The sequence below is a fragment of the Hippopotamus amphibius genome, chromosome 9 (assembly GCF_030028045.1).
Source record: "Hippopotamus amphibius kiboko isolate mHipAmp2 chromosome 9, mHipAmp2.hap2, whole genome shotgun sequence".
Taxonomy (NCBI): Eukaryota; Metazoa; Chordata; class Mammalia; order Artiodactyla; family Hippopotamidae; genus Hippopotamus; species Hippopotamus amphibius.
The window spans coordinates 123899756-123924357 of record NC_080194.1 but is presented as its reverse complement, the minus strand read 5'-3'; the positions used below and the strand labels follow the sequence as shown (position 1 = coordinate 123924357).

General features: G+C 43.4%; 1 protein-coding gene across 15 annotated transcripts in view; it reads right to left on the bottom strand.

The window, feature by feature from the left end:
* CLUAP1 (clusterin associated protein 1) overlaps window positions 1–24602 on the bottom strand; it is a 92774-nt gene that overhangs the window by 46508 nt on the left and 21664 nt on the right. For 5 of the 15 annotated variants that reach the window (XM_057747293.1, XM_057747300.1, XM_057747301.1 and 2 more), the window contains 9 exons: window positions 23115–23198; window positions 19239–19372; window positions 16936–17077; window positions 14977–15049; window positions 13956–14033; window positions 10161–10268; window positions 7655–7710; window positions 7323–7379; window positions 3108–4301 (listed from right to left, as the gene is read on the bottom strand). In XM_057747293.1, coding sequence (XP_057603276.1) covers window positions 4152–4301; window positions 7323–7379; window positions 7655–7710; window positions 10161–10268; window positions 13956–14033; window positions 14977–15049; window positions 16936–17077; window positions 19239–19372; window positions 23115–23198 — 882 coding nt within the window. In that variant the 3' untranslated portion in view covers window positions 3108–4151. The other 10 variants (XR_009055335.1, XM_057747294.1, XM_057747298.1 and 7 more) reach the window with 7 other exon arrangements.

The following is a 24602-nucleotide window of genomic DNA, read 5'->3' as shown; positions in this document are numbered from 1 at the left end:
GTATTGACTATTTTCATATTCCTTAAAATATTCTTGAGCTTTATTCTGGAACACAATTACCTAGAAACAGTTGGATCCTTTCAAAACTTGCTTTGAAGCTTTGCTAGTCAGGATCAGCCATCCTTTAGTCTAGGGCTACTTTGACTCAACTCAAAGGCAATGCCTCAGTATTCCAGGTATTCTACCTGATGCCCAAGTCAAGAAAACGGTTTTGGGCCGTTTCTGCAATAGACACTATAGAAATCTGGGTGTAAAAGACCATTAAGTCAACCTTAGCCTTCTTACCCCAAACGGCAGCATCAACCCAGTTATCTGGTGTATGTTTTCAATATACAACACGTACTTAAGCGGAATGGCTCCTAATGCTGACTTTATCATTACACACAGCCTCTCCCTCCCTCTCTCTCTCGCCTTCTCTCATAGATTCAACCCCTCTCATTCCAAACAGCCAGTTCCCTTCAGTTAAAAGGCATGTTCAAAAAAAAAAAAAAGCATGTTCATTTTCCTCTTAAAAAAAAAAAAAGTGGGACTTCCCTGGTGGCACAGTGGTTAAGAATCTGCCTGCCAATGCAGGGGACATGGGTCCGATCCCTGGGCCAGGAAGATCCCACATGCCTCGGAGCAACTAAACCCATGCGTCACAACCACTGAGCCTGTGCTCTAGAGCCCGCAAGCCACAACTACTGAGCCTGCGTGCTGCAACTACTGAAGTTTGTGCACCTACAGCCCGTGCTCTGCAACAAGAGAAACCACTGTAATGAGCAGCACACGCAACACAATGAAGAGTAGCCCCCGTTCGCTGCAACTAGAGAAAGCCCATGCGCAGCAACAAAGACCCAATGCAGCCAATAAAAATTAATTTAAAAAGGTCCTCTGCCCCTCCAAAATGTTCAAAATGTTCTTTGATCCCACTTTTTCCTGGCTCTGCCTTCTCTTTTCACTTGTGGCCACCCACCTTTGTGAACAGTCATCAATACTCACTTCAAATTCAAACCTCTCTTCAACCCTTACCAGCTACCTCACTTTTCCTTGCTGAGGTCACCAGAGATTTCCTAACTGCCCACTTCAGTGGCCTCTCCGACTCAAGCTCATTTACAACAAGGATCTCACATTGTTCACCTCTCCCTTCTTGGGAAGTTCTCCCCTGCCCTGGATTCCATAACATTACAATCTTGCAATCCTTCTATCTTCTCATTACCACTCTTTGAAAAACTAAACATATTTCTCCTTATTATTAAAGTAAAAATATATTCACTTTAGAAAACCTAGAAAATACTTCCCCAGTCCCTTCTGGCTCCCGTGCACTCTCCCCTTAGACACGGGCATTTCTCAGGCTTCCACCTTTAGCTCTCTTCTCATGCCACATGCTCTCTCCTGAGGAATCTTACACACAAATGATTCTCAAACCTGAATCTCTGGCCCTCACCCCTTTCCTGCCTGTACATTTATCTTTTTAAAAAATTCATTTTCATCAAGACAAAATATATAGTAATACGCAGTTTAAAAAGTCAGAAAGTACTAGGCTTATAATGAAAGAACAATCTCCTGTCCTAGTCCTCCCCTTCCCGAATACCTCTCCACCCAAAGCTAAATATCCCACGTACACTGGTTGTTTTATCATTTTAAAGATGATCTATTGACTTTCTATTATGGGAAATGGCACTTGTACATATATCACCTTATGTCCCCACTTTTTGTTCCTCCATCCTTGTAATACAGTTACCGCATGATTCTTAGGTAAGTCATTATTTAGTATTTATCTTATGATTTTATTAGCACTGATGACCACTCCTGAGCCATTTTCTTCCTATATAATTTATTATTCTTTCTAGAATTAACAGTTGCATCATTTAAAAATTTAACTTTCCATGTTACTACTGCTTAATTCTTTCCAAACTATCTAATAGAAATGGAACATCTGAATTCTGTTTCTCACAGATATATCGGTTATCCTGTCAGTTCCATTTTCCCCTAATGACATTGCTTCTTGAGCCCTTTGTCTTCTGCTCCAGTCACGTCCTTATAGAAAGGACTTCTGTTCTGGGTAGGAGGCAGAACCTTTTAGTTCACTTCCAATTCAACCAGTCCTGGACTCTAGCACACACAAGTCCCCTGGGCCAATCTAACAGTCATGATACTTATGCAGTATGTTGCTGACCTAAAGGGACTCACCTTCCTTTCAGACATCTGACACTGATGTTACAGTTTAAAATGCTAATGAAAAAGATCCTGTATTTCTTCTTCCTGTCCCAGATAAAAGGGAAATAGTTCTTCAGAACTCCCAATGGACGTCCTTGACAGTTATTACCACCAATAAAAACTGAGGACTTAAAAAGTTCGTTTATACTTTCTGCCAATACACATATTTTAAAGCATTTCAAGAGGTCCTTTGATTAGAATTAAAAAAAAAAAAAAAAGCTGTCAGATATGATCTAAATGCTAGTTTTTCACTGACCTAATCACACAATCTTCTCTGGGGCCTGAGTCTGCTCTGCTGCTTGACCAAAACCAAATGACACCAAGTCACGAGGCACATGCACAAATCTGACTCCTGGATCCGTCAGAGCAACAGAAATACATTAATAATTAGGATCAATACTTGAAGCTCTTTTGCTGACAGACGCTGCTCAAGTAAGGAAACATCAGACCACACAAGACTCTGCACAGTCAGTTAATCAAGGGACGAGGGATCACAAGAAGCAGGAGGGACGATGACTCGCCTGCTGCAGCTCTTGCCTCTACCTGTGGACGTGTTACCTATGGCTTGGGTTGGGCTCCCATGTGAATGGCCCATTAGAAGAAAGCATCACATAAGGGAAACAGAAATACATTTTTTGTTTTTTAAAATAAAAGTCAGGTCAGACTCAGGTAAACCAAAGCTATAAACATCCAAGAAGATGCAATGACTCTCTTGTGCCTTAAAAGCCATGGCATCTGAGGCGGTTAACGTGGCTCCCGGCACACCTCTTCCCGGTTATCTTATTTCAAAGATGGCACATCTCAAATTACCGGTGAATTAACTGGATGCTGAATGTTAAAAAAAAAAAGGGAGGGGTAATCTCTTATGTAAAATTTGGAGAAAGAAAAAAGTAAAGATAGAAATAATTGTAACAGTCTCCTAAAATTTACATGTACTATAATAACCCATGAACTTCTCTTGAATAAGTATTTATGTTATAGGTACAAATAAATAAAATAATTATACGGTCAAATAAAACTTAATAACATAAAAATATGGTATTAAATACATTTATTAAGAGATACAGAACTTCACAAGTCTTCTGAAATGAAAACTCCTCTGTGTCTTCCATGTTAAAAAAACAAGACAAAAAACAAACTCCACCTATCTGTCACTTCTCTTCACAAAAGGGAAATTCTTCTAGTGCTAATCTAACAAATTCAACTCTGGTTCATTTTTTTAAGTCAGAAACACAAATCCATACCAGCATTTTTCTATCAAATGGCTCCTTCCTGAGGAGGAACGCTGGCCTTGAACGTATGTACAACTGGGAGCATCTCTCTGTTGCCTGACTCTCAAGGAAAGCTGGTTTTCATCTGAGTTAGCTAACTTTCTTTCAGAAAATTCTAGTTAGTAAAATACATTTAAAGTTCGGTATCGTGAGCATGCAGAAGAAAGAAAATAAGACTACAGCGTGAAATAAAGGCTAGAATCAAAAACCAATATAAAATAAACATTCTGATCTGTATATGATGAATAGTTCAGACACTCCCACACAACTCCTGAAATGAGCCCTGTGCCCAGTTCCAGCCCCAGGTCTGGACTTGAAGGCCCTGCCGACTTTTAGAGGAAAACAGTGACAAAAATAACAGCCAAGGCTTAAACAGCATCGGCTGTTCTTTCTCAAGTTTCTGTCCTATGGATGTGAATCACTAAGAAGACATGCATTTCCCAAGTTTTAGGAGCTAGATAAGGCCAAAAAATCTCCTTTGGGGTTTGCTCCAGTTCTCGGTTAAGCTCTGGAGTGTGTGGAGTGACACACAGGAGGCTAAAGCAGAAGCAGGTTTTGCTTCATTAACAATGAGTCCAGCTGGCTTATCCAACAAAATGCCTGTTTCCTTCTGACCTGTTAATGTCTCCTTTACCTACAAATCTGAGGATTTTAATCTGCCTGGGTCCCTCGGCAAGACGGTCAGAAGTCATTGTCACTCTCATCCAGGGGCTCAGGTTCCCGGACTCTTCGACTGGGCTTCGCTGGTGAGAGAGCCACGCTCTCATCTTCCAAATCGTCGTCGTCGTCGTCGTCGTCCTCCACGCCAATCTCGCTGTCCTCTGAGTCCTCCTGCAGGAAGAGACAGCAAGTGCAGCTGAGGGCCCCAGCCCATTACTGCCATCTCGTCAGCAGAGACCCTACCTTGCTGTTTTACTAGTAGCTTGATAACCAGCCACACCCACATGAAGGAAGAGCTTGGCAGAACAGCAGTCGGGCTGTGGGGGCGTAAGAACGGGGCGAGTGTCTACACGTTGCAGCCTGGAATACATATATAAATGTCTCTCCCAGCCAGTAACCCTAAATACCAACATGCAAGCCAAGGCGGGTGCTGCAGGTGGCTTTCCTGCTGGTGTCTCAGGAGCACCGCTGGGTCTGCACGGAGGTGCAATGGAGGCCCAGACACCCACCCCTGGACAGCATGGAAGGCAGGGGCTTGGAGAGAGGGAGGGGGGCTCACCTTGGCTTTTGGATGGAAAGCCACTCAGGAAATGGGTGTAGGGAGCAAAATAAAAGACATTCTCTCTTTCTTTCATTATCTAGATAGGGTCACCAACTCAGCCAGCTTTTTTGAACTGCAAGCTTTACATCCCAGGTAAGTGAGGATGGCCAGTCACTCTATACAGACCATTCCCATCAGCACACGTACATGCCGCAATTTCCCTCTTTTTAAAAATGCAAAACAAAAAACTCTTAAACGTAATCCCACTTCCTCTGCAGCTCTCTGCCCTGTTCTCCTGTGGCCACACAGCAAACCCCCAGAACAAGCTTTGTGCTCACACTGTCCCTCTCGCTGCCCTCGAAGTAGCCGCTAGCCAGGCTCTCACCCCACCAAGGCCCCCAAGAATGAAAAATTCAACAGACTCAGATCCTGTGGGTAATCCTCCGTCCTCCTGTTTGACCCACGGCTGCATCTGACAAAGGACTGCTCCTGTCTCCCAGACTCCCCCTCTGTGCTCCAGGCCCCCTCCTCTTGGGTGCTTGCCCACCTCACTCCCACGTCTTCTCAGTCCAGCTTGCCCAACCTGCTTCCTCTCCCTGACCTCTGCAATATGGGGTCACCCTTCGGCCTCTTCTCTTCCCTTTCTACTCCCTCTCCCCAGACAATCACATCTAACCTCATGGTGGTCTTTGGGTGGCTCCCCCAAATTCAATCTCCAGCTCAGACCTGACCCTTGAAATACTTAACACCAGCACATGGACGTTTAGCAGGCAGTTCACACTGAGAATGTCTGAAACCAGACTCTTGATCTGCTCTTTAAAGCCCTTCTTCAGGTCTGCCCCCTCCCGGGAAGTGAAAACGATACTTTCAGCCAATTAAGCCACAACCAGGCCATTTCTCTCTAACACCTCATGTCCAATTAACAAAATCTGACAGTTCTTACCTTAGAAACATCCAGAATCTGACCACTTCTCAACAGCTTGCTGCTACCGCCATCCTTGCCTCTGAACTAGACCTCTGTGATGGCCACCACCTGGTTCCCCTGAAGCTCGGGTCAGCTCTCCCTAACTCCCAGTTCCTCAGCACCTCCCTGCTGCACTCAGAGAGCACAAGCCCTCGTCACATCCTGCAAAGCTGTGCGTGGCCCCTGCTGCCTCTCCTGCTGCTCCTGCCCCAGCTCACTCCATCCCAGTCATGCGGCCGCCTCTGGCCCTTGAATGCAGGAACCATGCTCCCCAGGCCTCACTGCCCCTCCCCAGTACCACCTTCCTCCTACCACTCAGGCCTCTGCCCAATGTTACCTTATCAGAGACTTTCCCCAACCAATCAGGAGACATTGACCTCCTCCCTCATCCCTGTCACTCTGTTCCCTAAACCTGCTGTATTTTTCTTACCACCATGACCCCAATGTTTCTGCTTGATGACCACTGCAATTTAAGCCTCACGAGGACAGAGGCTTTGTTCTGTTCATTGCCGTGTTCCCCAGTCCCTGATGGTGCCTGATGGTATGTAACAGGCATACAACAAGGACCTGGTGAGTGAATGAGTGAAAAGGTGAAGGACAAGGAGGTTGTTTTCACGCCCAGGTGGATGCGTGGAAACAGCCTCCTTGAAATAAATAAACAGCCTCCTTGAAATAAACAAGCGGCAACAAGCACAGAGGAGATTTTAAGCTACAAATAAGGCATTTGCTCAGAAAAGTAGAAAGCTATACAAATGATCAAGCACATCATAAGAAAAGAGGCCAGATGGTGCTCTCCAGGCACCGTGAGTTTCCACACCAGACGTTCCCTAGTTCTGTCTCCATGGTTAGAATGGATGGATAGAAGTTATTTAACCATCCAATCCCTTACTTTGATAAATTTGTTTTTAATATGGTCTCTCTGCTTCTCTACAGACTGTCTTCTATGAATTCAAGGCCCTATCTTCTCTGTGCATCTTGCCCAGCAAACCTGAGTGACCTCTCCCTCCTGTGAATTTCTCTAACAGTATACACCATTGGTACTAGTAAACAGATCTTTTGTATAAGAACATCAGCCCAAGCTCTGTGTGCAGACACAAGTGCCATGCTCCACACATGCATGGCACCCAGCCTGCTGGGAGGTCTGTGATCTCCATCAGTCCAGTCACCTTTGCCTCTTGGGCCTCACAGCCCTGCCAGGGACTCAACAAAGAAGGCAGGCCCAGAGCAGTGAACAGTGCAGCCCCGACAACCAGGCCCCAGCAAGATGCCCTGGTTCCCCATTCCATTGGTTTCTCACTCAATGATGCTCAAGGGACCAGCAGCCTGACATCACAACCTCTCGCCCAGCCTCTCCAGGCCCTGGCCTTAGGAGAGCCTGCTTTTTATGTTTCCTCCCCAGAATGGAGCTGAAGAAAACCTTGGTCTTGACCTGGCCCTCAGCAGCATTCTTTCTCTTCCAGGTTCCAGCTCAGGGGCTGATGATCTTCCCTGTCTCTTGGCTCAGCGTTCACCCCTCCTCCTCAGCAGCACAGGGAACCCATCTGTGTGGCTTTGTGCCCCAGACACAAAGCATCGCTCCTGGGGAAGGCTCTCTGCTGGCCCTGCGTGGTACGCGCGCACACACACACACACACACACACACACACACACACACACACGCGCGGATGAGGTGAAAATGAAAACCAACCTGCTTCTTGGAGCTGGAAGTCTTGCATTTACCTAAGAGAGCTGGTGCTGCTTCCATCTTTGGAAAGTGAGAATGGAAAGAACAATGAGAAGGAAAAAAAAAGTAGGGCAAGAATGTTCACTGAAAAAGAGAAGAGCCATCAACAAGCAAAGAAGAGAGTCCAGCTCCTTGGGAGGCCAGACTCCGCCACAAACCCAGTGACGGGCCGGGCTGAGAAGCAGGACCTGGTGCTAAGCTGGACAGAGGCACTTAGCACTTCAGCCAACCTTGCCTACGAGGCTGGCGCAAGACCCCCAAGACCAGGAGCACTCAGGGAGCTGGTCAGGACTCACGTCGGCGTCTGAGTCTCCACCTTGCATTGTGCCCACGACGCGCTTGCTGGGTCGTCCTGAGGAGAACAAAGGCACAAAGAGAGTACGAAAACCTTGTAAGACAAGGCAGGAAATGGCATTCAAGATCCGCTTCCTTTAGAAAAGTGGGAAAAAGAAGAATCACACTAAAAAACTGACTTAAGTAGCATCCAACTAATCAGAAGTGTAATAGTAAGATTTTTTGCATTTCCGCTTTGAAAAAGAGGAAAAGGGCAACAAAACATGAGCATAAGTCATAAATCAGAAAAATAAATATGCATCTTGTAAGTGTTTTAGGGAAAAATCACTGAACCCCATTATTAGTATACAGGCGATGGGACAGATGTGCTCTCTGTTGAAAAAAGAAATATTTTCTCCCTTTATGGGCCAGTGTCACTTGTACTTGGATCTATGTCTGAGCTTCAAAAAGTAAAAATATTTAAGTATCACCTAAATTTATCCTTCAAAACATTATCATTATCAAAGTGATTCTCCATTCCTCCTTTGGAAGTCGATGTTGTCTAGATGTGACTTCTGCGAAAACTCAGGAGCCATCCTTGCTGGATGGAGGCAGAGAGCTGCACTCACCCAAAGGCTGAGAAAGGGCCACCAGGGATGCCGGGGCCAGGCCTTAGGAGAAAGGCAGCAAGGGCAGCTCAGAGGCGTTTACTCAGGGTGGGCCTAGAGATGGCCACCAAAAGCCATTCATGGACACGCTCCCTTGGTCAGATAAAACATAACTCTTGGACTTCCTGGGTGGCACAGTGGTTAGGAATCTGCCTGCCAATGCAGGGGACATGGGTTCGAGCCCTGCTCCAGAAAGATCCCACATGCCACAGAGCAACTAAGGCCATGCGCCACAACTACTGAGCACATGTGCCGCAACTACTGAAGCCCACGTGCGTAGGGCCCATGCTCCACAACAAGAGAAGCTGCTGCAATGAAGAGCCCGCAAACCACAATGAAGAGTAGCCCCTGCTCGCCGCAACTAGAGAAAGCCCGTGTACAGCAATGAAGACCCAACGCAGCCAATAAATAAATAAATAAATTCATTAAAAAAAAAAATACAGCTCTTGTGTTATTTGAAGAACTTATTTACAGTTTTTGGAAATGAACCCTGTTATTTTACTTCTGCAGGCTGAGTGGTCAGCAGGAGAATAGGAGCACCAGTACCCTTACTAGGTTCTACTGAGCTGATCTCATACCTTTTTAGAGCCATGGCCCCCATCTACAGAACAGGAGTCATAACCTCTAACCTCTATTTATATCATGAAGCTGTTAAAAAATAAAAGGAAGAAAAGGGAAATCAGAGCATCTAATTATCCTATGAAAAAAATGAAATGTAATAATAAAAATAGCTGAGCCTAGAATAAGAGAAAGCAGTTAACATAGAAGTTACTATAAAACAATAAAGATTATTTACCATTTAAAAGTATTGTGTACATAAAAATGTAATTTTGCTCCAAAAATTAACAGGTAGTAGATAAGAAATGTTTTAAAGGCAAATATAGGACAATTTACTTTAGTATCTATCAAAATAATTTATATAACCTTTGATCTAAGAATTCCACTTTCAATGATGCAACTTAAAGAAACACTTGTAGATATGTGGAAAGAAGTATATATAAGGAAAAGAGTGGAAATATTGATATACTTAAATATCTATCAATATGGAACGCCCAAATAAAGACGGGTACAGCCACAGTATGGAATACTATGCAGCTGTCAAAAAGAACGAAGCACATTCATGTTTTACTGACATAGGAAGAGTTCCAGCATATTAAATAATAATTTTAAAAACCAAGTACAGAACCATAAATACAGTCTGGTGCCATTTAGGTTAAAAAATGTTTCAGATGATCTTTGTGTTCATGTCTGATCGAGTGTGTGTGTGCGCGTGCGTGTATGTACGTGCGCGCGTGCGTGCACATGTATATGTTTGGAAAGGCACTTTGGAAGGACTCAGCCCTAAGCCACTGGCCATGACCCCTGCAGGATTAGAGAGTGCGACATGAGGAGGGCCCCAGAGGAGAACCCACATTTGCTCTACATATTTTATTGTTTGAATCTTTTGCAGTGAGAAAGAAGAAAACAGGAGAACATTTTTTAACAGCAGAGATGCTTGTATAAGTCCCTTATTTGTGTATTAATTCTCTGGCCATAATGGACATAACTGCACTGAGAGCAGTTTGGACCCAAAAAGGGCAGAATTCAGCTCAGTGGCAGAGGCAGTGCGTTCCGCAGCCTCTGTGAGACATACCAAACCATAATAAGACTGGCTATTCTTGGGGCCAAAGGTAAGAGTATTACCAGCAAAGACCACCACTGAGCACGTTAAGAGCCAAATCCTGATAAACAACAGGGCAGTGCGCTTATGGGCCTCGAAGCCAGGCAGCCCTGACCTAAACCCAACCACTGTTTCCTGTGACAGGGCGCAGTGTAGGGGGTGCGGGGTGCAGGGCAGGGGGTACGAGAGCTGCCATGGTACCTTGCATGAGCACCTCCATGGCTGTCCGCGGCTTGGACAGCCGTCGCTCTTCCAGTTCACTGTCTGACTCGTCATCCTCCTGGATGTCAATGTCGGAGTCATCGTTACCTGGCGGGGACACAAGCAGGCAAAACGAAAGGGCAGCTCCGTCATTACCCATAAAACATTTTTTGTCCAATAAGGCTCTTGTGAAAAGCTGTCTGTGTTGCTCAGCCTTTGTTTTGATGCATTTGATTCTACAAGGCTCTCGGGAGTTGCCTGTAGATACTTAGTGAAGACAATGTAGACAATGTTTTTTTAAAAACAATTTTCCAAAGCAAGAAAAATGCGGGTGAGTTATATCAGTTAGAAACACTATTCTGGTATGTAAAACTGAAATACTGACTAGCCAGAGCTGGTAGTTCTTCGTTAGTTGGGGGGGCAAAAAACCATTCTCTGTTCAGTCTTAGGCTGTGTTATCAGAACTCGAGCTCCTTGAGGATAACAGGGAGAAGGAAGCAGAGCCCACTGAAAAGGTCAGCAACTGTATCAAAACAAGCCTGGAAACAAGAAGGAGCCAGGCCAGGAAGGGCCTGACTGGGCTGCCTGGGAAAGATGGCTGCCTGGTGACTGGCAACAAAAATTGGTGCTCATAACATTCTTTCCTGGAGGAAATTCATTATAAAGATAAAGAAAGGTCATTCTCAATGCAATGGCCTTTTACATTAATTTCTTAAATACTCCTCTGGAGTCTTGTGCAGGATGAATATTTTCTAATGTAAACCTACAGAAGGAGAGTTTCCACAGTGGGGAGAAAAAGCTTTCACTGCCCAGCCCAACTTCTCTGTGCCCAGAGAGTGACAGAGGTTTTAGAATGATGAAACTGGAAGAATGCAGTTGCTGTTCTGATCTCCGACTCTTAAGACAGTTTGGAAGTAGAGTAATTGTCTATGAAAATGCACTGCTTAGCTCTGGCTGTAAGAGAGTAATGAAATGGCAGCTGCATCTAGCTGGGCACTGAGGGAAAGTTTTCTGCTTCCTTTAGCCCTGGAAAGAAGAGCTCTGCTCTACAGCATGAATGGGCAAAGCTGGGAGCTGGAGAAAGTGTCAATAAGAGCATCCTGCAAGGACTGCAGTACAACTGATCCCCAAACTACCACCTTATAAAAGCCATTACAGAGAATGTGATTAGATATTAACACAAATTAATGACCATAAAGTGAAATCGCTATTCAGATTAGTTCACTTTTTATTTTTTTACTTCCTCCAGGAAAATTATGACATTAAATCTTCACCCCATGCAATATAAAGCAAATGATGTTATGAATTTTAAACCAAAATTAGTACAGGTACCTCAGGCTCAGTACGATTTCTTCTGACAACTCACAGCAACAGACTGAGAACCAAGCATGTAAACTAAAGTTAACACATACTGACACTGAAATCACCGAGTTGTCAGTGACACATTAAACTGAGTACAGCCAACAAGGGTGCTGTGATGATTCAACGGGGAAAGAATAGACTCTTTAAAAAATGGTGCTGGGACAAATGGACAGCAACACGCAAAAGAATGAGGTTGGACCCCTACATCACACTATATACAAGAATTAACTCAAAATGAGTCAGAGACCTAAATGTAAGAGTTAAAACTATAAAACTCCTAGAAGAAAACATAGGGGTAAATCTTGGTGACCTTCAATTCAGCAGTTTCTTAAATACAACACTAAAAGCACAAGCAACAAAATAAACCAATAAACTGTACTTCATTAAAACTTTGTACAGCAAAGGACAGCATTAAGAAAGTTAAAAGGCAGTCCAGGGAATCAAAGAAAATATCTGCAAATCACAAATCACATAAGGGTCTAGTATCTAGAATATATAACTCAACAGTAAGACAGTAACTCAATTTAAAAGTGTGCAAGCGACTTGAATAGATCTCTCCGAAGAAAATATACAGACAGCCAATAAGTAGATGAAAAGATGCTCCATTTCATCAGCTATCAGAGAAATTCAAGTCAAAACCACAATGAAATATACTTCATACCCACTAACACTGTATGCAGTTTCTTTGTTTCTCCTTTTAGATCAACACTGTCCAACAGAAATATGCCAGCCCAAAATGTAAGTTAAAATTTTCTAGTAACTACATTACAGCAAAAAGAAATAGATGAATTAGTTTTAACAATGTTTTATTTAACCCAAAATGCCTAAAATGTCATTTCAATAAGTAACCAATAAAAAAAGTATAAATGAGTAATTTTACTTTTCTTTTATACTAAGTCTTCAAAATCTGCACAAACAGTGCATCTCAATTTGGACTAGCCATGTTTCAAGTGCTCAGAAACACCAGCTCATGGCCAGGTACCAATGGTGCAGTCCTAGACATGGAGCCCCTGAGAGCCTCTTCCACCACTGTGCGCCGGCACAACACACGACACAGCAGGCAGGCGGTAAATGTGCGCAACATGCTCTCCACTGCACCACAAAAATGGAACCACAGCAAGGCATTCAGTCACTTTCTAGAAATTCCTGGGTCATGTTATAAGTTCAGAGGATCCTTTAAGTTCCTAATGCTACAGTGCTTGAATCCTACCTCTGTACAATTATAAATTTACCACCAGCAACAAAGTTTAAAAGGATGGTGGGAACAAGAAGAGTCGCCCTTGACTTTTATTACTGGGCATCTGAATAGAGCACTTTGCCTTTTTAATCTCTGGGGCCTATTGCACTCTCCCATCTCTAATTACTCAAACTTTCTCTTCCTCAAACCTCTTACTCCAAACCCCAAAGCCAACTCTGAGATGACTTCACCTCCTGCTTAACTGAGAAGACGGTCTCCATCGGATGTGAGCCCCTCAAGCACATGACCCACCTTCCAGCTCATCTAATGGGCCTCAGCTTGAGCCCCATATGTTCATATATTTCCTCAGTCAGCAAAACTCACCCTTGGGCTCTGGCTCCCAGCCTTTCTGGGATTTTCCCCATCTGGTAACTCCCTTCTCCCCAGCTTTACTGATTCAGTCTTTGCTTAAATAGCATCTCCTGGTGAGGTCTATCCTGACTCCTCTTTAAAACTGCAATTCTATTACAGCTTCCCTATGCCTCTTACCTGCTCCACTTTTTCCCCCATGGCATTTTTCACCTTCCACTAACAGCTTGCTTATTGTTTGTCCCCTAGCATGTCACTAGCACATCAAATCATTTAAGGCAAGGATCCCTGTCTGTTGTCCACTGGTTTGTCCTTAGCACCCAGAACAGATACTCAGTAATGCTTTGCTGGGTTGCATTAGCTGCCTGCAGAATGGCCTGAACAAGATGTTCTCTCCAGCTCTTGGATTTTCCTAATTCTCGCCCCTGATTCATGTTTATGTACTATTAGATTTCTCTGTTCAGAGAAGTCTTTCATAGATGGAGAAAAGTTCAGAGAGTCTTCCTGTATCTCTCTCCTCCTTTACATCCCAAAACTCTGGGCAATGTTCCCACATGTGCCGAAAAGCAAAGAAAGACAGGGCATCTTAAGAAGCTCAGGATGAAAAGAACTGAGAATGGTCCTTTGTAAATATTTTCCTAACTTCCTTGCTCAAAAATTGCTAAATTAAGCACTTTCCTTCATTAAGTTGGTTTAAACTGGAAATTGTTTTTTTTAAAAAAACTAAATCACACATACTCCTGAGAATCTCTGTCCTTCATGAAATCCCAAACCTAAGGATCACAAAATTAGAGTTTGAGTTCAAGAGTAAAGCAAGATCACTGAGAAAGGTCTTAATGTGCTGGTCCAGGGCAGAGCAGGATGCAGCCAACCAACCAGGCTCTTACCTGTGCCGGGCCTCTTGGAAGGGAATAAACTCCATGCAGGCTTCTCATTCAGGGCTGCTTCAGGCACTCCTAACCGACCTGGAACCATAAAGGTGAGGGGCTGCTTTGGCTAGAGAGGCCCTTGGAATTTTCTAAATTTGTCCCTAGAGAATTTCCTAGCAGTCCCTACTCTCTTTCCAGAGTTTCCTGAGATTCAGGAGAGAGAGGCACAGAACAAGTACAATAGGAAAGAGATACAAAGGGAAAAGATAGCGCACGCATGTGGGTGCAAGCATGCCTGCTGTCCCAGGTATACTACCCAAAAGCACGAGAGAATAAACCATCACAAGAAAAGAGAAACAAGCAAGAGAAGTAACTCTATGAGACAAAGCGTCAATTCCGCATGAAGATTACGTGCTGCTGCTGCTCCCAAGGCCGACTTGACACCTTAGTGAAGTTCATGGATGAAGTGTGCTAACCAGTCACGGGAACATTCCCTCCCAGAATCTAGGTCTTACTTGTAGGTCACCCCCACGTCTCTACAAGTGAGAGCCTGGATGAAAAACAATGGATTATTGGGTGACATACGACACACCTGTGTGTGGTAGGGGAGGGGGACACAGGACAGGTATGTGTGTGGTGGGGAAGGGAGACATACAACAGGTGTGTGTGGTGGGGGCTACCTTCAAGCACATGTCCTTGTGCTGCGTCATGATACGTGCTGTCCCTGGGTTTGCCCTGAAATACAGAACCCTACAGACCTACAAGAGCTAATTTTCTTCTACAATTATATGTAATTCAAACTAACTGTATTATTTAAACAGGGGAAAACAGTATTTCAATTGGCACGAACACCAAATGTGCTCTAAATGCTACATAATTTAAAATAGTCTCTTGAGCTCCTGAGTGAATTAAAATGGTACCTGATATAAAAGTTGTGAGAAATTGCCTTTTGAAAATGAGTAAAATATACATGTAAGTTTTCCAAGGCTGAAAACACTAGTCCAGAATAAGCATGTCCATTTAAAAAGCATGGGCTTACTTCCACTCTTGAGCAGTCGCTTTTCTTCCTCCTTTAGCTTGTTCTGCATCAGACGGAGAGTGTTTTCAGCTTCCTATGGAGCAGGAAAAACAAGATCCAGAAGAAATGACCCTTTTTGGACTGTTTTATTATTCTTTACCATGTGAGTAAGTACTGCTAAATCTGTGATACAGAAACAGAAAAGACTAAAGTACAGGAAGGGGAAGGGAACTAACACTGCATGGGAAACTTGACACCTCTTCTCCGTCATCACTCTGCCAGCTCTATGTAAAGGCGGGCTCCTGGAAGTGACACCACTGGCCCAAGATGGGCCTGACTGGCTTCCAAAGCCAGACTCCTCCCATTATATGTCACTGCCTCTGAAGAAAACTGACAACACGAGATGCCCATCGTGTGTGCCTGTGTGGGATGTGGACACAGGAACATATGCATCAACTATGGGCCTCCTGCTCTTAAAATAAAGCACGAATTTTATCATTTTTCTGCCCTACACAATTCTCATCCTGAAAGGTGCTAAATGGTGGCAGTGATCAGATAGGAAACGAAAGAAAGAAATACTAGTCTTAATTCCTAGGGTATAAAAAAAAGCTAATACTTGAGTTAGGTTACAAAACATGACCCTGATTATTGTCGAGAGAGAATGGGAGAAGAAATTGGCTTTTAAAAATGTGTTGTTGTTATAAACATTAAAAAGGAAGCACTGTTTCATGCATGAGATATTTTGAGGGACCAAGAATTAGAAGCATAGGGAGTAGCCGTGAGCACAGGAGAAAAAGAGGGTATGTACTTGTTGAAGTGAGGATGGGCAGGAAGGGGCCCCTCAGAAGTAACCTGGGCCACCTACTTGCATCCTGAGGCATGTCCTTTGGTACATTCTCTGAGCCCAGGGGTGGCCCAGATGACAGCACAAAATGGTCAGTTTATTTTCACTGTCTCTTTACTGCTCTTTCCAATGTTTAAAATGTCCAGAACCTCAGGGTCTTTTCATTGCCCTCAAAACGTGCCTGTCCCGGACCCCCTGTTTCTCCATGGCCTGCCCCTGCCATGGAGGAGCAAGAGCGGTAACAGGTTCCTCATCCAGATAAACGTGTCCAGGTGAAGGTGCTGGTTACTCACAGCCAGACCTCCTGGACAACAAAGTAGTGTCACCTAATTCAAATGTCCAGGTTTGTAAAAGCTGTCAAGTACAGCACGGGAAAGGGAGATTGTAGACCAGTCTCACCATGAACACAGATTCCAAATGACTATTCTTGGGTTAAGCAAAAATATCCCTAAGGGATAAGGGCAAGTCAAAATGACAGCAACTTGCTCCAACTTCCTTTGCTCTGATTCCATATTTATCAACTGATGCTGGGATCTGAAATACTCTTTCCTAAATGGCCTACACACTGGGATGAGAGGAACCTGCAAGACAGCTGGTTAGGTTTTAGGTAGTACATGTTTCCCATAATAATCAATAAACTACAATTCTTCTTTATAAAGCAATTTCTGAAAAGCTAGTCTGCGTGATTCAATTACAGGGCTTGAAAATCTTTAAGTGAAGTAATCAAACAAGTTTTTAGATCTGTCCTCAAGACATGTTACATACTTTGTGGGACTCAGTGCAAAATAAAATGAAGTTAAAAATTATTAAGAATTTCAAGATGGTGACAGCAAAACATTAAAGGAAGCTCAGACCCTTCTAAGTATGCAGTTGCATCCAACTGCACAGGTCATGTGCTGGCCCTATCTGTAGTCCTAACCGCTCAAACTCTGGTGACAACCTACTATGAGATTTGACAACCCTGGAGTCCAGGCTACACAACCAGAAAACCAGAAGAATCACATGAGCAATCCATAGCCCAATCAGGGAGAAAAAACATTCATCGGATATTCTTTTCACAATGATATTTACAAACTAGCATGTCAAAGTGACACACCAGAAGGAATCATCATCCAGAAGAACCGCTGAGCATTCACCTCAAACCTCTCTTGCTCCATCCTGTGATGATCCTCGAGTTGCTGTTCCAGATAAGCCAGATTTCGAAATTTCTCTAGATAAACATCATACTGCTTCTGCAATTCTTCCTCAGTCTTCTCATATTCATCCATAAAGGCTGGCCTAGAAAAACAAAATGAAATAAAAAGTGAAGGATTAATCAATATACAAATATATAGTAGTTTGAAATTGGTATTCAGAGCTCCAGACTCCGTCCAGTTTTCTTTGGAAAGCCTTTAAGTAGAGAAGGTTCTTCATTCTTATAACTAAAGCTAATTTCCCCTTTTATCTTCCCTCCCCACAAAATGAAGATACTTTTTTTTAACCATTACATGTATTTCTTTTCCTTTTATAAATTTACTTATTTATTTATTGTCTTTGTTGCTGCACGCTGGCTTTCTCTATTGCAGCGAGCGGGGGCTACTCTTCGTTGTGGTGCATGGGCTTCTCATTGTGGTGGCTTCTCTTGTGGAGCATGGGCTCTAGGTGCGCAGGCTTCAGTAGCTGTAGCTCTCAGGGCTCTAGAGCACAGGCTCAGTAGTTGCGGCGCATGGGCTTAGTTGCTCCAAGGCATGTGGGATCTTCCCAGGCCAGGGATCAAACCCGTGTCCCCTGCATTGGCAGGCAGATTCCCAACCAGTGCGCCACTAGATAAGTTTCCAAATGAAATTACTTTTAATCAAAAATTAAGACATGCTCTTTGTAAAAACTAGAAATAATATTGAAAGTATTAAGAATAAAATTAAAATTACTCATAATCCCATCACCAGGTATTAGTACTTAATAAATGACATACATCTTTCCAGACTTTTCTATCCATAGATACATACAGAAATGCAATCCTTTTTAACAAACATTAAGCATCTTAAATGAAGCTCTGAGGTCTTTTTTTCACTCAATATGGCACAGATTTCAATACAGAGTTTAAAAAATAATCATATACTGTACACATCCCTAAAAATCAGTAAGTTAAATATATGCATTATCTCAGTTGGGCATAAGATTCTGCTGTCTGGATGGTCCAAAATTTAAACAGTCCCCTAAAAAGAGAAACATAGGTTGCTACATATTAAAGCTAAGTTTTTAAACAAAATAAAACTTAAAAATAAAACCATAGCATAAAAACCTGTTTCAACTGATCTGCTGAATTTTCTTTTTTCTCTTATTACTGATCTTAAAGGGAAAACTCTGTTCTTTTAAAAATATAAACAGATAGGAACCTCCTTGGAGGTCCAGCAGTTAAGACTCTGCACTCCCAATGCAGGGGGCACAAGTTCGATCCTTGGTCAGGGAACTAAGATCCCACATGTTGAATGGCGCAGCCAAAATAAAATTTAAAAATTAAAAAATATATAAACAGATAAACTAGAAAATAATTTATAATCTTTTGGACTAGAGGAAAACAGAAATTTTCCTATCAAAAAGATCTGAGACTTAACAAAAATGAATGTACACTTGAAAGGTAGAAGTTTTTAATGAAGCAAATCTATCTGGTGGCCCTGATCTAGAGGCCAGGGGTGTGGGCTTGCCCTTGGCGAGGTGGAAGCTTTGGTGCTCCCTGGGTTACTGTCTGCTGCCCCCAGGTGCTGCCTTCCTGCAGATCTCAGGACAGGAGCCAGCATGTGGGCCAGATACCAGTATCCCAAAAAAGCAAGACATGTTCAGAGCGAATTCAGAGCAAATGCAGCAGCTGGAGAGAGGAGGGAGTAAAGAGAGAAAAACAAGGGAAAATGAAAAGGGAGGAAGAGCAACAGAGAAACAAAGCAAGGGAAGGAGAGTACAGAGAGAGAGAGGGAGAGGGAGAGAAGGAGGGAGGGCGCGAGAAGAGGGGGGGCAGTGTGCTCCAAGGAAACGTGAGGCACACACTTGAAAGGGAAAGTCGGGAGAAAGAGGAATTACAAAACTCTAAAATCTATTCAAACCAAAAAATGGGAGTATGTTTCTGTTTCCATCTAATTTATGGCAAGACACAGATCTTAGGAGCCCGGCCTTGCATAACTTTCGCCATCTGGATTTACTTACTTTGCCTTGCGTTCCAAGAAGCTATAAAACCTAGACGGGAGGTTCAAGAACTAAGCAGTTTTCCAGACATATTGAAAGCAGAAAAGAGAATGAGTTTAGCAGTGTATTTGTTAGAAACACACGTACACTCTACAGCAGGGACATCCTTATGCAAGCCTTTTCCCACTGCTTGAAAGGTTAATACCACTGACGATATACTCCCTCAGACTGCTTTAACTTCCAGAGATAGCCTTCTACTTACTCTTCAGGTGTTCATATCTACCTGACACTCTGCAGAGTCTGGAGTCGCTTCCGATTTCTTTCCAGCTCTAATTTCCTCTTTTCAATTTTGGCTTCTAAGTTAGCTTCATCAGAGGCCACGTTATTGAGCAGGTCTTTCATCTTCTGAACCTGCGCCTACATTTAACAGGAAATGAAGGAGACAAATGTGCCAACAAGGACCTCAACCTGACTCTTGGACCCCTCAGGCCCAGCAATACAACACTAAACAGAAATAAAGGGAAGCAAACAGAGCAAACCCTCCCCTAAGCCATCACTCATTTAACCAACTATTTCCAGGAGGAACATCACATAGGCCTAGAAAGAATTATCCACTTTTTTCCCATGAGAAGGTGTTTTCTGCTCAGGGAGGAAGGTGGAAGGAACAGTGTCCCACGCAAAGAGGAGACAGGCCTGAGACCTCCTGCCAGTTCACTTATTTAGATGTTAAACCTCACTCTGAAGTGTTGGTCTGCCTTCATTTACATCCTTCAGACTTCTCCCCAGCTACAAAAAGCTGACTTATTTGTCACACACACACACAAGCTTTATCTTAGCTTTATTTAGAAGGAAACAAAAGGAAACATTTTAGTCCCAGCTCTAATCCCCGCTGGGACTGGGGGAGAAGATTCCTCTTCCACCTCCCAGGCAGCTGAACTGCAGACTGAACTAAATAAAGAGAAACCACTCCACTTGTGAGAAAGCAGCTCCCTTGGTGGCTCCCACAGGCCCCTGGGCAAGAAGACAGAGTGATGGGGACAAGAGATCACTGACAAAAACGGCAGGCCTCCCCCTCCTCCCGTAAGAGCAAGTTCATCTGAGGCAGGGCTAGTCTGAGTAAATGCAGTCTTCATACTTGTGTTGTCTGGGAAGCAGGCCAGGTCAGGGCCTGTGGCTCAGAACTGCAATCTGCTGCCCTAGGAATGAGGTCTGCAACACAACCAGTCTGCGACACAACCAGCTGACTGTGGAACTCCACACCCCCACCCCAACCCCACCCCGGCTGCAGGTTCCAACACTGCTAAGTTCCTGATGGCCAAGGTGGGGTCCTCCCCTCCAGGACTTTACACGTGTGTAGCCCGTGAAGGTTTACCGTTTACCTGCAGGCCTCTGAAATGCTATGCAGTCCACAAAAAAATCAGCTAAAGAGCCCAGAGAGGCTTCTATGACTCTCAGAGACAGTGCACATTTGGAAGCAGTCACTTTCATCAACAATTTATGGCAAATTTTTTTTTTTTTGTCTAAGGATACTAATCATTTCCAAGATGCTTTCATGAAGATTAATCATATCACTAACCACTGATTTGCTGCAAGTACTTAAAAACCCCCAGCAGAGACGTGAGTTCACTCTCAAAGGAAGACAAGGTAGGTCTCCTTTCTGAATAAACAACTCAGGTTGATGGCAACTAATTCTCTGAATCAAAGTCTGATTAAAACCTAGTGAATGTATCTGACCTCAAAAATAAAGATTTTCTTTAAAAGGTTCTGTTCCTCAAATAAGACCAATGTGATAAACACAATTTTCTCTAGCTTTCTGAAATAAATGGCCTATATTTCATAACCCCTCTTAAGTATCCATGTTGTTTTTGTTTTTAGAATCATCAAATATCATGGATATTTTCCAACAATGAAAAGATATCTTAAGAGGTATTCACCAAGAAATGAACTGTGCCCTGATTTGACTGTTCCATTTTTAATATATACTTCGTGCTAAAGGCACATTCATGCCATGCTAACTTGATTCAGCCAGAACACTGACAAGCACAAGAGTATTATCATTAATTTTTTTTTAAATTTAGAAACAATCACGAACTTACAAAGAGCTGGAGTATAATACAAAGCATTTTTTTCCTGACCTAAGTGAGAATGAGCTGCTGACCTGATGCTCCATCACTTCTAAATACTTTGATGTGTATTTCCTGCAAATAAGGCCTTTCTCCTACATAACGACAACACAATCACCAAGACTGAAACGAACCCTGACGCACAATCCCCATCCAACCCTCAGACCCGCTGTCCCCGTGAAGTCCTTAACAGCAGACGGCAGTGACCCTTGGCTTCAGTCATCAGGTCTTCTTAGCCTCCTTTAGTCCGGAATGGCTCCTTAGCCTCTCCTCGGCATTCATGGCTTCACCGTTGAAGAGTAGGGGCCAGGGAATTTACAGAATGCCCCTCAGTTGGCCTTTGTCTGATTAGTTTCAGTTCATGCACCCTTAGCAGGAATAGCACAGATATCACTGCACCCTGCATCCCATCAGGCACTCATAATTCCGATTTGTTCCATCACTGGTGATGTTCACTTTGATCACTGTATTAAGAGGGTGTCTGTCAGGCTTCTCATATGACGTTACTCTTTTCCTCTTTGTAATTAATAAGTATTTTATAGGGAACTACGTTGAAACTATGTGAAAAATCTGCTCTTCATCAGTTTTCAATGTATTCATTTATTTTTTATATCAGTGAAAATTCATGCTCTCCCATTTCATTCAATGGTCTATAATTCATCACTATAAATCATTTATTCTGATGCTTAACCTGTCCCTGGTGTGGCCAGGGGAAGCCCACTCAAGCTGGCTTCTGTGTCCTTCTGACATCCCTTGAGCACTTCCTTGCTTTCTGGCACAGGAAGATCTTGCACTTTCTGGTCCCAGCTCTGGAATCAGCCATCTCTCCCCAAGAGCCCTCCTTCCTTTTAGTGGAGGATGGCATTTAGAAGCCAAGATCTGGGCACGAGGTATGCTCAGAGCTAAGGAATGTATGAATGTGTATGTGAGTGTGTGTGTGTATATACATAAATATTTGCCATACATATGGCTACACGTACATACACAACAAAATTTACTCCTATATCTATCTATTGAAATGCATGTATTTAACCAACACCTCCTATTTCAGGGTTCATTCTCACTTTCTCCCTTTTCATATCTGTAACTCCCTTCTCCATCAGTGAGGACCCTGGCTTCCCTTATCTTTAATATATTCATTTATTTGATCAACCTACCTGTATGTAAGCATCTCCCATTCCAGCTGCCCTGCACTTCTCACCCTGCTGAGGCTCTGGCTCTCTGTGCTGGGCTGACCAGGGAGTATTACTGTTTTATGACAAGAATACTATAGAAACCTATCAATCTTAGAATTTTGTACAACTCTCAGCAAATTCTTGTTTTAACTACTCCCAATTTTCATAAACCTCCCTGTCTGTGCCTACTGAATAAAAAGAATCTCTAATAATGACCGAACACCTACTACATGCCAGAGACTATATGTATGACACGCACTGTCATAGTGAATGCTCACAAGGACCCTATGTGGTTGGCACTGCCATTCCTCCCATTTTATAGATGAGGAAAGTGGGGCACAGAGAGGTTAAGTAACTTGCCTAAAATCACACAGAGGGATTTAAACCCAAGTAGTCTGAGCTCTGAGTCCCCCTCACTAACTGCCTTCCGAATGAATGATTTAGATGAGCAAATAACAACTAATCGTGGGTGAGCAGTAAAGGATAATGGTCATTCTATTTATACAGTGCTATTTAAAGTTATGAAAACCTGGAAATCATTTAAATGCCCAGCAGCGAGGAACTGGTTAAATAAAATGTGAAGAGTCCATAAAGTATTTACTAAAGTTACTACAGAATTTAACAGAATTATTAAATTAATAAAACTGACAAAATTTTAGTAACATGAGAAATTGTTCATATTTGTAATGGGGAGAAAATAGCAGTGAGTCACCTAGCTATTCTAGAATGTGCTCTAAATTTTTCACCTCCCCCCTAACCCGTCCTGTTATGAGGCCTGGCTTGTTCTGTCTTGTAGAGACAAGAACTATTTTTCAGTCCCAGGCAAAACAAAAACATTAAATAAAAGCAAAGTAATCTTACCAAAATATCTTTTATTGCAATTCTCATCACTTTTTCAGTCTCATTTATTTCCAGAGGTCTGGCAACTGCTTCTGTTCTCAGTTCCTACGGGAAACAATGAAACAAAACTATGTATTTTTTTCAGAAGAGGAATTCTCAAGATGAATTCCCAGCTCTAGATATGGACCAGTTCTCAAAAGCTTCATTACTATGTAGGTCCCTGATGCAAACACACTCCCACCATCACCTCCTCCAAGTGTCTTCTGTGATTCTCCAGCCAGCCTGGCCTCTCTCAGTGCTCATGGCTCTCCTCTCCAGCTACAGGCCCCCTGCAACCTAATACCACTGGAATCTGAACGCACCAGCCAGAATCTTTTCTCCCAAATTTGTGTCTTTATCTGCATTCCATTCAGGTGACCCCAAACCAAGTGCAGCTCAACTAGCTGTCTGGACCCTCACCAGCCTGTACAATCTTTTTTTTAAAATTAATTAATTTATTCCTTTATTGTATTGGCTGTGTTGGGTCTTTTTTGCGGCACACAGGCTTTCTTTTTAATTGCAGTGAGTGGGGGCTACTCTTCGTTGTGATGCGCGGGCTCCTTATTGCCGTAGCTTCTCTTGTTTCAGAGCACGGGCTCTAGGCGCGTGGGCTTCAGTAGTTGCAGTACATGGGCTCAACAGTTGTGGCTCACGGGCTCTAAAGTGCAGGCTCAATAGTTGTGGCACACGGGCTTAGTTGCTCCGCGGCATGTGGGATCTTCCTGGAGCAGAGCTCCAACCCGTGTCCCCTCCATTGGCAGGCGGATTCTCAACCACTGCGCCACCTAGGAAGCCCAGCCTGTACAATCCTATTTGTGATCACGGCCCTCTTAGCTGCCTATTATTGACAGCTGTAGCTAATGAGAAGAGTCAGCTCAGCCCTGGCCCCCGCCAGCGCTAACCATTAGTCACCAAGGGAGGCATCTGTGCCCATCACATCAGTGTGGAAATTTCCAAGACGTGTGGCTCTAATGTGGATGCAGCTGTGGGGCTCCTGGAGCATTTTACCAGACCCTGTCTTGTGCTTCCTTTATTCCACAGTGCACCTTACCTCTCCCATGGGGGGGATTACTGAGGGCAGGGACTGTGACTTACTCAAGGTCCTCAATGAATATTTGCTGAGTGTATGAAAAACGTACACTGGACAGGGGATCCTCCTCAGATCATGACTGTATACAGAATTTGAGAAGTCCTACATTCAGGGTCTCATGGTTTCCACAGCAACAGTTCAGCCTCTGATAGCTTCATTACAAGATGGCACTAAAAGAGCCCCCAGGGAATCCTGGTGAAGCCTCACAATGAAGCCAGTGTTCTGCTGGCAAATAGCAAGTGACCAGCTCCTGTCTCTGGGTCTGTGAGAAACACATGTAGACACACATGTACTGCTACACTATAAACAGAAAACATGGACAGCCTGAAGCTGCCTCACTGCTTATCTAAATTAGCTGTCAGGCTAATGGCAGGTTTGTT